The 15,489-nt window shown below is 31.1% G+C and overlaps 3 protein-coding genes across 3 annotated transcripts in view; 2 read left to right on the top strand and 1 right to left on the bottom strand.

The window, feature by feature from the left end:
• The window catches only part of LOC123656138 (probable ATP-dependent DNA helicase HFM1), a 38,078-nt gene extending 30,725 nt beyond the window's left edge, over positions 1-7,353 (top strand). The window contains exons 14-22 of the mRNA XM_045591846.1: positions 1,318-1,460; positions 2,552-2,736; positions 3,936-4,033; positions 4,331-4,566; positions 4,949-5,184; positions 5,348-5,454; positions 5,584-6,114; positions 6,253-7,242; positions 7,349-7,353. Of these exons, the coding sequence (XP_045447802.1) occupies positions 1,318-1,460; positions 2,552-2,736; positions 3,936-4,033; positions 4,331-4,566; positions 4,949-5,184; positions 5,348-5,454; positions 5,584-6,114; positions 6,253-7,242; positions 7,349-7,353 (2,531 nt within the window). The remainder of the gene's footprint in view (positions 1-1,317; positions 1,461-2,551; positions 2,737-3,935; positions 4,034-4,330; positions 4,567-4,948; positions 5,185-5,347; positions 5,455-5,583; positions 6,115-6,252; positions 7,243-7,348) is intronic.
• Positions 7,354-7,380: 27 nt separating this feature from the next.
• LOC123656137 lies at positions 7,381-9,156 on the top strand. Its single transcript, XM_045591845.1, has 2 exons — positions 7,381-7,468; positions 8,294-9,156. The coding sequence occupies exons 1-2, from the start codon at positions 7,389-7,391 to the stop codon at positions 9,069-9,071; spliced, it is 858 nt and encodes a 285-aa protein (XP_045447801.1). The 5' UTR covers positions 7,381-7,388; the 3' UTR covers positions 9,072-9,156.
• Positions 9,157-10,054: 898 nt separating this feature from the next.
• Positions 10,055-15,489, bottom strand: LOC123656747 (interferon-inducible double-stranded RNA-dependent protein kinase activator A homolog). The gene is made up of 8 exons (XM_045592406.1): positions 15,321-15,489; positions 14,237-14,431; positions 13,809-13,962; positions 13,398-13,515; positions 12,914-13,044; positions 12,236-12,396; positions 11,657-11,791; positions 10,055-11,489 (listed from the first exon to the last, which is right to left on the bottom strand). The coding sequence occupies exons 1-8, from the start codon at positions 15,321-15,323 to the stop codon at positions 11,241-11,243; spliced, it is 1,146 nt and encodes a 381-aa protein (XP_045448362.1). The 5' UTR covers positions 15,324-15,489; the 3' UTR covers positions 10,055-11,240.

Here is a 15,489-nt window from a genome sequence, read left to right as displayed (position 1 = left end):
AAGCTGCAATAGCGTGTTACAATATAGATTCTCGATTTTATTAATCTTCGTTAATTTAATTTTAAATACTTATTGATATGTCTAATACTGACTACGAGAAATACAAGTTATATTTTTATTGTGTAATCGTCTAAAAATTTGTTTAAAATCGAGCTTAATTTACAATGACCAATAACTATCCGCAAACAAGTAATACTTTTTAATTGAACTTAAACGGTTTTATTATGGTGATGATAAAATCAAATAATTGGTTAGTTAAGAAATTGGTGTTCATTCTTCGCAAGTTGATAATTCGTTTAATTGTTAAGGAAAATTTATATGTTACGATTATTAAACATCCGAGACTTGTGATTTTTTACGTTACTGTTTAAAAATAATAACTTAATTTTTGAATGATCACTAACGATCTCTTTAATATGCGTCGTTTGTTGGAGTTTTTTCCATTGAAAATCCTTTATAAGTATGAATAATTTATACCATAAAAATAATAATTCATTTAAAAGATTTAATACTACAAAAATAGAAGAATATTCATAGTTTTCCTTATCAGACTAACAATGCAAGACACGTAAACGCTGTCGCTTATACCTTTTTTATAGATAATCTTGTAGATCATCTGCCTATTGCATGCCCTTTGCCCATTTAAGTTGGAAATGTCATCGATGCGGTTAATGAGTGCATGTTTATTTAAAAAAATACGTTTCAAGAACAACTATTAAGTGTCAGTGAATTAACATAAACATTGAACAGATGAAATTCCCATAATCCGCAGATTAATTAACAAAAGAGTAAATCGTATCAACGCCCCACATGCGATGAATGAATAATTAATTATTTTCTCCGTTTACGGATAAGTGTCTTAGAAGAAGTATAATATAATTATAAATAAAGATTTTTTTTACGTTTAGAGCCAAATACACAACTAATTACAGATGTCGCAGGAAGGTGAAATACGTCTACCCTCGATCTAGTTTAATATGAATCTTCACTTAAACAAATATTACTAAGTATGGGTGAAATAATAGTTATTATTTAAATTATGATAGATTACCTTATATTTTATCACCGTTTTTATAATACTTTTTCGTCAAAATAAATTGCACGTACCGTCTACATTATACAATAGAGATAAAAAGAGTTCAGTTTTCCGTCCGTCAATTAATGAAACGAGAAATGAATAAAAAAGAAACGAACAGACAGTAGTAATACACAAAAACTTATTCTGCATATTATATGGAGGACATATTTTGTTGAGTGATTCTCTTAGTTAATAATTTTTTTTTTTTTTTTTTGGTAAGCCTGCCTTCAATTTTCCAGAACTCTGTGTAAAAGCAATGAACGGTCTTGCGAGTGCTGGACTGATAACGATGGATGAAGCTAGTTGTATCGAATCAACTGAGGCGGGTCGTCTCATGTCTGTTTATTATTTGGACTTGGAAACTATGAAGCTAATTATGAAGGTTTTCTTTTTATTTTATTTTTATATTTTGCTTAGTGAATATATATGTATACATCACAATACATCTTAGAAAATTGTACTATAATCGTGTCTTGTATTGTAGTAAGTTTGTAAAAGTTTGTGTACTGTGTGGCTACGGTACTAAAGAATATAGCCACCCCCTCTCTTCCCGTGGGTGTCGTAGGAGGCGACTAAGGGATAACACAGTTCCAGTACCACCTTGAAACTTAAAAAGCCGACCGATGGCGGGATAACCATCCAACTGCTGGCTTTGATATACACAGGCTGTCGGGGCGACAGACCCAGCCCTGCGGTCACCAACCCGCCTGTCCACCGTGGTGACTATGGGCGACACACATGAATAAACGCCATTATTGGCGCGAAATTGTGGAGGCCTATGTCCAGCAGTGGATTGCGATAGGCTGAAGTGATTGGTGTGATGATCTTAAATGTACAGACAGCGACCCGTTATATTTTTATTATATGTATTGATAATCACAACATTTCGCGTAGCGGATTAAGCTTAAATAACGAGGAGATTTCTTTGACCGGTCTTGGTATTTACAGTACACTAGACTAAACCAAACATTTAGACTTGTAATGCTTATTTTATATTTTAATTATCGATAGTCGTTACCAATAGCACAAAAGCCTTAGATAAAGTTAAATTACGATACGAATTAAAGATGATGTTTTAGAGTAAGAGCCAGCACTGCGGTCACCGCCTGCCCAGCGTGGTGACTATGGGCAAAATACATGAGTTCACGTTATTTTTGGCGTAAACTATATCCAGCAGTGGACTGTATAGGCTGAATGATGATGTAATGATGATGTAAAAGTTTGTATTGTATGTCTCCTTTTCAATTTAGTAGTTCGGATTGAAGGTTGTCTTATCCAGTTTAAAACTTACAACTTTTTTCTGATATATATAGCATCTATATGTTCTAGTACTTAGCACACAGAAATTACGTGTATGTACCAGATGGTGCCTTGAAGAATTTCCATCTTTTAACCTAATTGTTTATTCCTCAGGTATGTAATTACATAGAATAGAATTTTGTTAATATTATATTTTATATATACTTGAAACAGTTGGAAGGGACAGAATCTCTAGAACGGCTCCTATGGATGGTATGTGAAAGCCATGAACTATCTGACATGCATCTTCGCGTCGACGAACGAAGATGTTTGAACGCTCTCAACAGGAACAACGCGGCTGCAACCATACGTTACCCTATGAAAGGGAAAATTAATAGTCGACAGATGAAACTTAACTGGTCTCTTGTTTATTTTTTTTTCTTTAAAAACTACTTCAAAATTTTGTATATACCCTTAAGTTCAAAAAATAACTGTCAAATCGACGCATAAAACTGAACTGGCATCTAATACCTACTACTCTCTCTATCTTTTGAAAACAAATCTTGTGCTTCTCAATTCTCTTAAAATATTTATGGATGTACATACTACCCAATGTTATTAAATGGATGAGTTTTGTTTTGAGGTTTTGGTCGTTATTTTTTTTCTACTAAACCTCCCACATACGGATGAGAGTTAGGCATTATTTACGACTCATACATTCCAATTCTCTATTCTCTAGTTTTGTCCTACTTGTAAAGTACATATGTACATTATGGTTTATTTTCAATTGATTTGTAATGCATACATATTAAAAAATAATAAAACTCTGAGATAAATAATTTTTATATAAGCAATTTCCGTTCCGTTTATAAATTTGATCCTAATTTTAAGGTCGTACAAAATCTATGTGTTAAAATTTACTCACATGGTTGGGTAAGTGAGCGGAAATATAATAAATTACAACATGCACAGACTTAATCATGTTTGTGTTTTGGATGAGTGATTGTAATTTAAATACCATCATGGTAATTATTATTTTATCAATACTTACTAATATTAACAAGCGCTCTGGTGTAGTAGTGCGAGTAGTCGCCCAACATCGGCGTTTTGTGAGTTCATTTTCCATGAATATTTGCGATTGTGCAAATATTTCTTTCCGGTTTGGATGTCTGTCCTTGTGGGTCTCCCCACCGAGCCTCGGAGAGCATGTTCAGCTATCGGTCCCGGTTGTTATCATGGACACCTGATAGCGGTCGTTACTCATAGTAGGGATACATCGGGCAGATCGGTACAATCCGCAGTGGAGCAGCGTGTTGGATGGTTTTAAATGATAAACTCTACAATTGCTTAACCGATTTTAATCATCAATAAACAATAAAATTTTCAAGAATTAATTTTTTTCAAAAGCATGGTTATTTTGCCTATATCAGAAAGTCATTGCCAAAATAGTTTTACCTACGATGTTTGAAACAGGGGTAAACCTAAAATTACGTTTAAGAAATATAAACTATATCAAACTTAAATGAAATCTTGGTTCCAATAAGTGCCTACTCAGTAAAAGCATTTAAAATTTAAAAAAAAAAATTATTTAACATATATTATTCCACATTCCTTGTAGTATAATCCAAGCGGTACTTGGTTGCTTACCCATCCCAGACCCTTCTCTCAACCAGGAAGCTATGAAGATTATGAGAATCGCCGATAGAGTTTGCAAATGTAAGAATATTGGTATTAAAACTGTAAACCTTGTTTTTCGGTATTTAATATTCTTTTCTTAAAAAAATGTTTGTTTTTATTATAAAAATTGTATAAATGTACAATTGTACAAATTCCTATATTTTTCTATTTACTTACATCAATAATAATCACTTTAAAATGGCTTAGCATTATCGGAAATTTGCATTATCACTATTAGCATTGTCACTATTCACACTTACTAATAATATTTTGTAACTTTACTGTTTTTGTTAGATTTAATTTATCGTTTAATTAATTTATCTTCAAAAATTTCAGGTTTGGTATCTTACGTAACTCGGCCCAATTTTTTCACCCAACGTCCAAAGTTTTTTACAACGATATTAAATTCCTTGATATTAGCTAAATGTATATCGACACGTTTATGGGAAAATTCACCTTACGTTAGTCGACAGTTAAAGGGTATAGGACCAACATTTAGTGCCTTGTTGGCGTCTGCAGGAAAAGTTAATTTCATGTTACTGGAAGAGAGTCATCCGAGAGATTTAGAAAGGGTTAGTTAAGATATTATTATTGTCCTATTATACAAGTAAACTTAATTAATTTAAGGTACGTAAGTAGCAATTTATTAAAAGTCACAGGCAAGAGGTTGTTACATACTTGTTGAGATAGGTCTCAGAAGGAAATATCTTTCAAATCTCGGTCCGCAAGAGGAATGCCCCCAACTTTGCTGAAAATTATAAGTACTGCTTTTAAGTAGTGTTCTGTACCTGTGGTAAGTAAATTAGCCAGAGCTCGGTGGAGGATAAATATTTAGGGTCGGAAACGCGCTTGCAATACTTCTGGTATTGCAGGAGTACTTATACTATAAAAAGATAGATTAAATTTAAGGTAGATAAAAATATATATATATTAATTACTCTAGTCAAATTTCAGATAATGAACAAAGGGCCACCAGCTGGTAATATTTTAAGAAAACAGATAAGTTTACTTCCGAAGTACAACCTCACTGCCACACCAATAAACGAAAATACCGTTGAAATACAGTTGTCGTTACTAAATCACGCATTTTTAGCTGAAAATCGTGAAAACTTAACAGCTGGTATTAATCATAAAAGTAATGTTATTGTGGGAGATTCTGAAAACTGCCTGCTGTACTTCACAAATTTTACGTAAATACAAACATTTTAAATACATTATTTTAAGCAAATGTCTTTTAATTTAATAATAAAATTTTCGACTTTCAAATATAGGTAGAAAAGGTTAGATAGGTACATTAGGATACCGATGTTATCTATAATAATTTAATATTTTAAGCGGCTTGTTTTATTACAGGGAGTCAAATCTTATAAACGTTTACGATGGATGCATGACCTTTAACATAACAAGATCCAATAATAATGAGCAAAAAATATACGTTCATTGCGTCAGTTCATGTTTTGGTTAGTTTTCAATGGTTTGGTTAGGTTTCAATCTTTATGAGTGATTTAAACCTTTTTTTAAATAACGAAAAATTCATTTTTTTTTTAATTTTTTCTTGTAGTAAAATTAAGACACAAATATTGTTACAGTGGGTATCGACGCACAGTGTCAATATTTATTCAAGGACATTAATATTACTTCCACCAATATTGATAATCATCAACATCTATCACTTGTATCGTCGAAAAATTCAACACAACCGGCGTCATCTGATATTGCTAAAATTAGAAAAAGAAAAACTCAAAATGATGGAGAAAAAACACAATCTAAGGAAAAGAAAAAACGTGAAACTGAGCTTATAGCAAAATTTAATGTCCTTAAAGAATCATTTGAAAAGGCGTCAAAGGAAATTAAAGTGAACTTTAACGAGACTGCAGAAAAGTCAAATAAAATATTAGAAAATTTAATTGAACCTGAAGACAGTTCCCATAAAGATTCTAACGAACCAGAACAACAAGATCTAATGTTAAGTAGTGATAGTTTTCAAAATGCATTCCAAGTGGAACTTGAATACGATGATTTTGTAGACGACAAGCAAGTTAACGATATATTGGATGATATTGAAAAAGAAATTAAAATCGGAGTAAATAAAAGCGTTGACACGACCTCTTGTCAAAAAAGTCCGTGGTCACAAAATATACAAAGATATAAAAATGAGTGTAAAACAATCAATTACAATATTCCAAAAAATAAAATTTTCAATTCAAAACGAAGTGTATGTAATAAAAAAAACAACTACAATTTTTTGTACAAATTAGAAAGTAACATTAATGATGAAAGTGATACAGCTGAAATTGAAAATGATAACGGGTTTAACAATGCTGTAAAACTAAAATTAGAAAAATATTTAGAAAGAACAAACAATGATACCAAGGCAAAAACGAATGCAACAGGCATAATAGAATCAACAATTCGTAATGAAGGAGAAAAATCAATAGAATGTTACGATACGGACGATATGATTATAAACGATACAAACGAAAGATTAGGCAAGTGCGAAATAACTAATACTGTGGAAGTCTTAAGACAAATTAGTGAATCAGATTGCAGAAATAAAGATAAAATAGCTTTGGAGAACCGATCTCCACGACATGAAAAAGATACGATTACCGAAAACTTTATAACATCAAATAAAGGTGAGATTGTCACACATGAATTCAAGTTACCACTTTTAGAAAACAATGCTAGTAATAATGACGAAGAAAATGACGGTAATAAAATAGTAACTGTAGCGTCTAATGAAAAAAATAACAATATATGCAATATTGCACCAAATATTTTGATAATTAATGACAAAAATTTAATGAAGACCCCTGAATTTGGTACACTAAAATCGATTTCAACCACAAAAACAAAATCTGTAGCTGATTCCAACGATTTAGAAAACTTTAACCATTGTGTAGGTACACAATGGTTAAAGTTATCACATAATAATTATGTTGAAAGTATATTGCCACTGCTCGAAAATAAATGCTTTGGGGCATATAATAATGACAATCATTTAAAAACTAATTTAAACAACACAGTTCTAACAAATAGAAACACATCAAAATATAATATGAAATATCATAGCCTAAACAAAACGAATTATTTTAATACAACAATTGAAAACGCTAACAAAGAAAAGGTTCGCTTAATAGGAAAATTGGAAATCAATTTAAACTTGGCTGAAATAGTTTCTAGTAACAACGACAATTCTGAGGTCAATACGGAAAAACAGAATGCAAAAATTGAAGAAGATTCAGGAAGTACATCTATTTACAATACTGATGTTAATAAATTACAATTTACTACAAATAAAAACATTATGCAAATATGTAACACTACTTATAAACGTTATAACGGAAATCTAAGTTTAGATACTAAAGATGAGAATGCGGACTTTGAAGATACTATGGACAAGGAAAATAAATTACCAAAAACCACCCAAACAGTAAATGACATCTTACAAAAATATAATCATATTGTGAAAAAGTTAGTATTTTAATTACTGTCGTTTTACGAAAATGTCTTTTTATACTTTCCAAAAAAAATAAAAGAGCTATTCGAGTGATATCCCAAATCATTTACTGAAAAATACATTAATTTAATTTATTTTAAGCTGATATTATTAGATATAGTCTTATTTCATTTTTGGAATTTACTTCTTAAGAATCGATTTACATATACAGACCGCGCGATATGAAAAAATATGACGAGTAAAATCTACTGAACGAATGACCTCGTTACGTTTCTTGTACGCCATCTATCGGAACAAATAGGGTTTCGATTGATGGCGTAACGACGTTTTCTAATAACGCCATCTTAGATAAATAGTTGGCGTTAATTAATTTGTTTATTTACCATTTGATATGGAATTAATCTTTTTCTTAGACTAGTAAGCCTTTTTTGTGCCAGTTAGACAGTCGATCTCAAGGTGTAAACTCCAGTCGTGCGTCGGAGCTGACACACAGACTTTTTTTAAGATTCAATATAAGTACATATTATTTATTGAGGTATGGCACAGCAGGATAGATTCTGCTCAAAATCTGGAGCAGTTCGACTGGGGAAGTACCGCAACCTTCAGAAGATCACAGCTAAACAACACTGCTTTCAAGCAATGTTGTTTCTGTGGTGAGTAAGGTGGGGTTGGTCAGAGGTAGGGTCGGCAACGTGATGCTTCTGGTGTTGCAGGCGTGTCTTGGGTATGGTAACCGCTTACCATCAGGTGTGCCGTATAGTTGTTTGCCGACCTAATTGTAAAACAAGTTGACATCTATAATTTTATTTTAATATTTATATCTATAAAAAAAATTTCAGACGAACCCAAAACGATATTCAAAACGAGCAAGCAATGTCAAACGAGGACAAAAATGTAGAAATCAATTCAGCTGGAAGAGATATGAAACTTAAAAGAAAATACAAAATTAGGGATTTAGAAAACTTAGAAATCGATTTGCCAGAATCATTAATAGCAAGACATGAAGAACCTGCGACTCTTATGAGTAGAGATATAATTGGTAATGCGTCTAAAAGGAATAACAATGATGCTGACGATGTTTTCCAAAACAATATTTGTAACATAAAGCATGAAATAGATGATTTGGAAAATAATATGTTACCGAAATTTATGATAGAAGAATTAACGGACTCCGATTTAAATTTAGAAGTAAGTGAGACTATACTTAACCCTAAAATGCTTTTACAATGTGTAAGTGAGGGTAATGATGAAGAAGATATAATACCTCCACCTCCAGAGTTCCGAGACTATGATGAAACATCATCAAATTCATCTATACATGAAGCCAAAATTAATGTAGAATATGATATTTTGGAATCTCAAGATTACGCAAATGAAAATGATCCAAGAGAGAATATATGTTTTGAAAGGTCTGAAATCGACTTAAGTCCATCAAGAGAAGTACATAAGTTGGCCAATTCTCCAAACACTCGTGATTTAATATTTTATCCGACAATGTCTTACACCGCGATTGATAAAAATATTATTGAAAGCAAAAATACGTCGAGTTTTTTTAAAACGCGTAGTGTAAAGTTGTCTGAATTTAAATTTAAACGTAAAAATATATTTCGTAAATAAAATTGTAATTTGTGCATTAAGACAACAATAATTTTGTTCGAGTATTATGTAAAGTAGGATTTAAATAAAAAGCATTAATAAGCAATACCAAACTTTATTTTTGTTAGAGCAGAAAAGACGCGTAGCAAATAAATATTATTACTTCATATTTTAATTAAGTGACTACATAACAGCTAAGACGAGGAAAATTTCGACTTTTACTAGTGACATTTACTATATAATTATTATTATGATTAAAGTAAAACCAAGACTGACTAAACATAAAAGTATAACAAGTGAGCTTTTATGTCTCGATGATGTGACATCATAATTTTATTTAGTTGGTCTTGGTTGAACAGAACTCCATTCCTTTACTCCAATTAGTCTTTTCTAATTTGAACAGTGCGATGTTGAATAGGGCAGGCTGAACTCACACCATTCAATTTAAAAGAAACTGGGTGAGTGCAGAATCCTCGTCTTTACCGATAACCGGTTAGGCGACGATCCTGTACCAGTAGAAATAGTTACAACCTCTATACTTTGCATTAAAATAATGCCCATTTTCACAGGCAAGGGATCCTAACATCGCAACCATTAATTCCAGTGATATTATTCACTCTAACACCTAGTTCTCAGCTTCCCTGCAAAGTTTTCCATCATGTTTAAAAAAGAAAACCTATACGTTCACTGGTAATATTGAAAAAAAAAAAAAAACAATTACGCAATCCTGCCTCTCCCGATTATCCGTAAGTCACCTGCAAGTTCCAACCCTTGCACTTTGTAAATTTAGTGGCGACTTTGAAGCAAATTACAAAGCAAAGGTCGGGCAGTTCGTCAACAAGACAATATCAGCTGAGAATATTTTCCGTTTAATGCTCAGCATGTTAGAAAATCCTTTAACACAGGGGACTAAGAAAAAAATGGTATTTAAATTATTTTGACGATCAACTAAAACACCATGATTTCCTCTTCTTTTATAATAATGATACATTTAAAAGCTAATATTTTGGGTAAGTAGTAATAATGAGTTTATTTTAATATATGCAAAATTATGCCTAAATAATGCTGAATATTAAACTGGAAATTCATAGTCCACACTTTTTTTATAGATTTTTCATATATTTTTTATATTTTTTTTTTACATTTTTTTAATTATTGAGTAATTTCCACGCTGGGAAAATTACACTAATTCTATGCAAAGTATAGCTTGTATTTATTATATGACCACTCCATACTTTGTTTCTTTATATTTACGGGCTATGCTATTTACTCTCGCATATTTGCAGTAACAGAACAAAATGTTCTTGCTATAAAATACTTCATTTTGTATTAGGAAATTTAAGTATTCACGGACATTAAAAAATATAGTATTAAAATAAGTATTTACTATTAAACCCATATTACTACAAAATATGAGTATAAGAAGTTACACGCAAATGCTTAAAAAATTAGATGTATATTGGTTGGCTAAATACAATAAGAGAGTAAAACTTCATCATATCCTATTTTAAATTCCTAAAAAGATGTAAAATTAACTTAACAGGTAAGTGACCTTACAAATCATACAAAGTCACAACATTTTTAAGTTTCTTTTATTTAAATTGTGTTTTTTTATATTTTTACAACTTTTGCTTTCACCGTGTAAAAAATGATTAGAGAGAAAAAATTCATCATCGTCATATTTTTAAATGAATGACAAGGTATAGAAGCAATGAATCTCTTTTGCGTGAAAACATTTAGTAAAATACTTAAATAAATTCTAAGATTTATAATAATTTGAAACCCACCTACCCCCTATCCCATGAACCCTAATAATATATTGTTTAATTTTTGTTAAAAGGAGATTTATAACTTTTATGATACCCATACGACCAATACTGCATCAACATTTTTATCCCCATAATATAAATAATAATTGATATACTGCAAATATGCCAGCTATATAGCATAGCCCGAAGTGCTACTTGCACTAAGGCATTATGGCCATACTCATATGGTTTGTGGTTATAAACATTCATATACACTCTAAACCTGGCGACACCAACCATGGACCTTATGTGGCTTTCTATGCTGACTAATATTTCATTTTAAATCAATAGAATAAACTTTAAGTGGCCATATATTTTATATTGATCATAATGCATAGGTCGACACTAGGCGAGAATAATTGATGCCGCAAGAAGAGATGTTTCACTTTTTGGTCATTATTTTCAGATACTCCAGGGCATTTTGAGCCGCTGATGACTGAGCATCCTTGCTCGTTAGCCCTGAACCATGGCATACTGCAACAGGCAATGTAGACAATTGCACCAGGCATTGACAGCGACCGGTCATCGATTTTTCTTCAATATCAACATATGTCACCTCAAATGACTGCTCCGAAGCTATCTCTTGCAGAAATTGAACGAAGTTAAAGTCCTTGTTGTTGAGCGGAGTCACCTAGCAGAAAGTCTCTTTTTAATATAAAATAATATATGGTAATTATAAAAAAAAAAAACATTTATAAACTATTCAAAACATTGAACAAACAAACTACGTGTGTATGTAACTGGCATGCAATTTACTGACTTTGACACATCCACCATGCGAAAAAATATAAATCATACCTGCAACTTGGCCAGGTTAGGGCCGACAGACTGTTTGAGGTGTTTGTGAAACTGCGACACCTTGTGGCTGTGACTGGTAGTGAGTGTAGAGATTTTACTATCTTTCAGGTCGGCATAGCGGGCCGCGACACCGCCCTAAAACACAACACGATTATCAATACCAAATATTTATAAATTTTGTGACTCTTCTGTCCGATGACCATTTGCTCTACGAAGCAGGAGCATTAGAGCCGACCGAAAGATAGTAAAACACCTGGCCAAGTGCTATCGTCTTTCAGGAGAATGCCACAAGAACCACCTAACACACTGTATATTTCTTGACATTATGAAATGAGTAAAAAATAATTCAAATGTTAATAACTACATAATGATATAAAACATACTTTGAAATTTTACTACACTAAAGCAGAAATCTGCTGTTGAAACAAAATATTTTCATATTTAATCTTTTCATAATATGCAGATTCTGGAAATAAAAAAGAAAAATATAGAATGGGAGTTTTTATAGATGAGAATGGAAAAAATTGTCTATATGAGTTATTTTTGTACATTTTTCCAAGTTATAAAATATTGTATTACCTCTTCCTCAGGCTGGAATGCTTCCAGTGGGTTATCTTGTAACGCTTGCCACATTTTATAAGCTGCCTGGCGTTTGGCTAATTTCTTAGATTTTCCAGTTCCTACTTCACGTCGTTTTAGCAGAGTACAGACAATTGTAAACTGACGCTCATGAGGCAAACCTGGACGAAAAAACTACTTTGATCAAACTACTACAGTGAATTTTCCAATAAACAGACACACCTATTCTACTGTATTAAAGTTCAATAAATAATCAATGTATAAAATTTTAGAGTTAGACCTCCTGGAACATAGCAGAACTCAGAATACTAACTTTTTTTCCATTCAATATATTATTCATTTGACTAGCCTGATAGTGCAGTTTGTAGTGGCCAGGCTTTCTGCACTGCAGGTCGTGGGTTCAATTCCCGCCTGAGTCTGGGTGTAATATTTGTATTTATACATATATACCATTCTTAATAAGTGAATTATGTTTATAAGAAATTTAAAAAGAATGATAATAGGTCTTAATGATGATATAAGATGATGAAGATAAGAATATTTGAGAAGTTTTAAAGTATAGAACTAGACAGTCCAGTTTTCATATATGACCAGGATCTATCATAAGAGAAGACAAAGACATATCTAGTGATATTTGCAAACAATAAATGTTTGGTACAGTACAAGAAAACTACCTACGTCTAGAAACGTTGTCATCATTCTCCGCATGGTATGAGGGTGGAGGCCAGAACCGAGACATACAAAGCTCCTGCAGCCATCCCACTGGGTTGCCCATCAATTTATCTTCAAATGATGAAACAACTGTTCCACTGAAAATTTAAATATTATGAAGGTATGGAGAAAAATTAATTTACAAGATCAAGCAAAATAAAAGTAAATAAAATAGACATAAAAATTAAATATTAATTTGTTTTTTTTTTTTTTTTTTTTAATCTTTCACTCATGAAACTGCTTTAGCCATTTCTCTTGAAAAGATAATAATTTCTTAAAACATTATATTCAAACCCCAGAGTTGGTGTATAAAATTTTTTTAGAATGAAATTGAGGGTAGTATAATCTCATTGATAAATCACAAAGTAAATCTTGTTCTTTTATGTCTCATTTGTTTATCAATACTACACTAAATTTCATAAAAATGTTTATAATAATTAATAGGACTAACGTTTCAGGGACATTTCCATTTGTTGACTGATCAGCTGGTGTGGCACCAGTTAACTTGTCCAACAAAGCTTTGGCCGCTGAATGTTTAGCTTCTTTCTTTGATCTTCCTGTGCCCATTGCTGTCATAATGATTTAATAAAACTAATTAGTATTATAAGAAGCTTGTGTATTAAAAGTATGTGGAGTATGTTTGAAAAATTTTCTGCTACTTGAGAAATTTGCAAATTTAACAATATTTCTGAATTATAATAAATAGTTCACAAAGTTTAAAACAAAATTTTGGTAAAGTCAACTAATAATAGAAAAATTTATTTCTTATTTGCATTTCTTTTTTGGACTACAAAAATTGGGTTTGTTTTTTTGACACCAGCAATATTATTATTTTTATTTATTAATATTGTTCAATGCTTACCAATCAAATCTGCAACAGTCACACGGTAACGGAAGGTAGGCTCATGGATCATTCCCTCAATCTGTACCAGCTCATATTTAGGGACAGTTCCTCTTCGAGCCAAGAGTTCTTGCAGAACCGACACTGGTGTCTTCATTGGTAATGCTTCCATTTCCTAGATTATGATATAAAGTAATTTATTATTATCTTGATATAAATATACTAGATTAATATTTTGTTAGTATAGAATTTACAATAATATTATTTATGCCTTTCTATGGTAAACGCATGGTTAAAGAATTTTTGAAACCTGACCAGTACTTTTGAGTTTATCATTAAAATTAGCATTTTATATGCCTCTAATTTTTATAAATTTATAATTCATTAAGTAGCTTTAAATAAATATGTAACAATTTTTCATTACTTTCTATACAGTAACATAATTTTACCCTTTTAGCAGCTTCATCAAGGGGAAGACGCTCTAAATTATTTGTTTGCTTCGGTCTATTTTGATAACGCCGTCTTGGTCCATGAGGAGGATGCTCCCCATCAGGCCCTGCACCATGGACTGGCATACCATGCACAACTCCTGGCACACCTCCATGGACAACACCAGGGTGGGGGTGTACAACACCACCATCCATCTAATGACACAATATATAAAAACTCTTTACATGCTGTTTAATGCCTCTGAAGAAAATAAATATACAAAAAAGTATCGATTTTATTTTAATGAACATTGTTTCAGATATAAATGAATAAAATTAAAATTATAAATATATAACTTTTTAATTATTAAACAAGTACATATATTTGACAAAACAATATATATATATATATATATATATATATATATATATATATTTATTTATTTATTTTTAATTAATATCACGATATTAAATATGTATTGAAAATTTTTATCATAATAAAAATGTGTAATTTATTACAACTTTCTAGATAGAATTATAAATGAATTGGATTGATTTTGTAATTATTATAACCTTTTATAATATGAAACCTTTTATAAAATAAATTTTGTTAATGTAGGTAGAAAAATATTTCTAATTTTTGTGTTAATTTGCAAGCGGACCTTTGAATTTAAACGAGCAAAACTTACGTATATAAAAACTTAAGTAAATATACAACTACCGGCTAACTACCGGCTACTGTAATATCCACCGCACGTATACATCTACGGTAGATTATCATCATGTTATATTTATTTATAAATATCAGATATCTTTGTATAGTAAATATTGCCTATTTTATTAGAACGTTAGTATGAAAATAATAAAATAAAAAAGTTAACATGTGATTAGAGTTATGACATGGCACGCTCGGCCATTAAGATTACGGTATCTCAAAATGGCTACAGCCTTCAGACATGCCGGCATCACAACTAAAAAATAAATTATTAATAGTGAAATAAAGAAATTACGTAAATATTTTTCCTTGTAGTTGTATTTTTACTTACGACAAAAATAAAAAATAAAAGTTAAAAATGACTTTTAGAGCCGGAATAAGTTAACTTACCATTTTGTGTATTCTATCCACAGTTGCAATTTTTAAAAACTGAAGAATTTAAAAAATGAGATTAGTGTGTTTCTATTATGGACAACTTTAATTTTGATTAACTATTAATAAACCGCTAAGAGACAGCAAACGAGGTATTCCGATTTTCATCAATAGAATTGAAAATGTT

Source organism: Melitaea cinxia, chromosome 9 (genome assembly GCF_905220565.1).
Source record: "Melitaea cinxia chromosome 9, ilMelCinx1.1, whole genome shotgun sequence".
Taxonomy (NCBI): domain Eukaryota; kingdom Metazoa; phylum Arthropoda; class Insecta; order Lepidoptera; family Nymphalidae; genus Melitaea; species Melitaea cinxia.
Note: the sequence above shows the minus strand (reverse complement) of the source record. Positions and strands in the feature narration are given on the sequence as shown.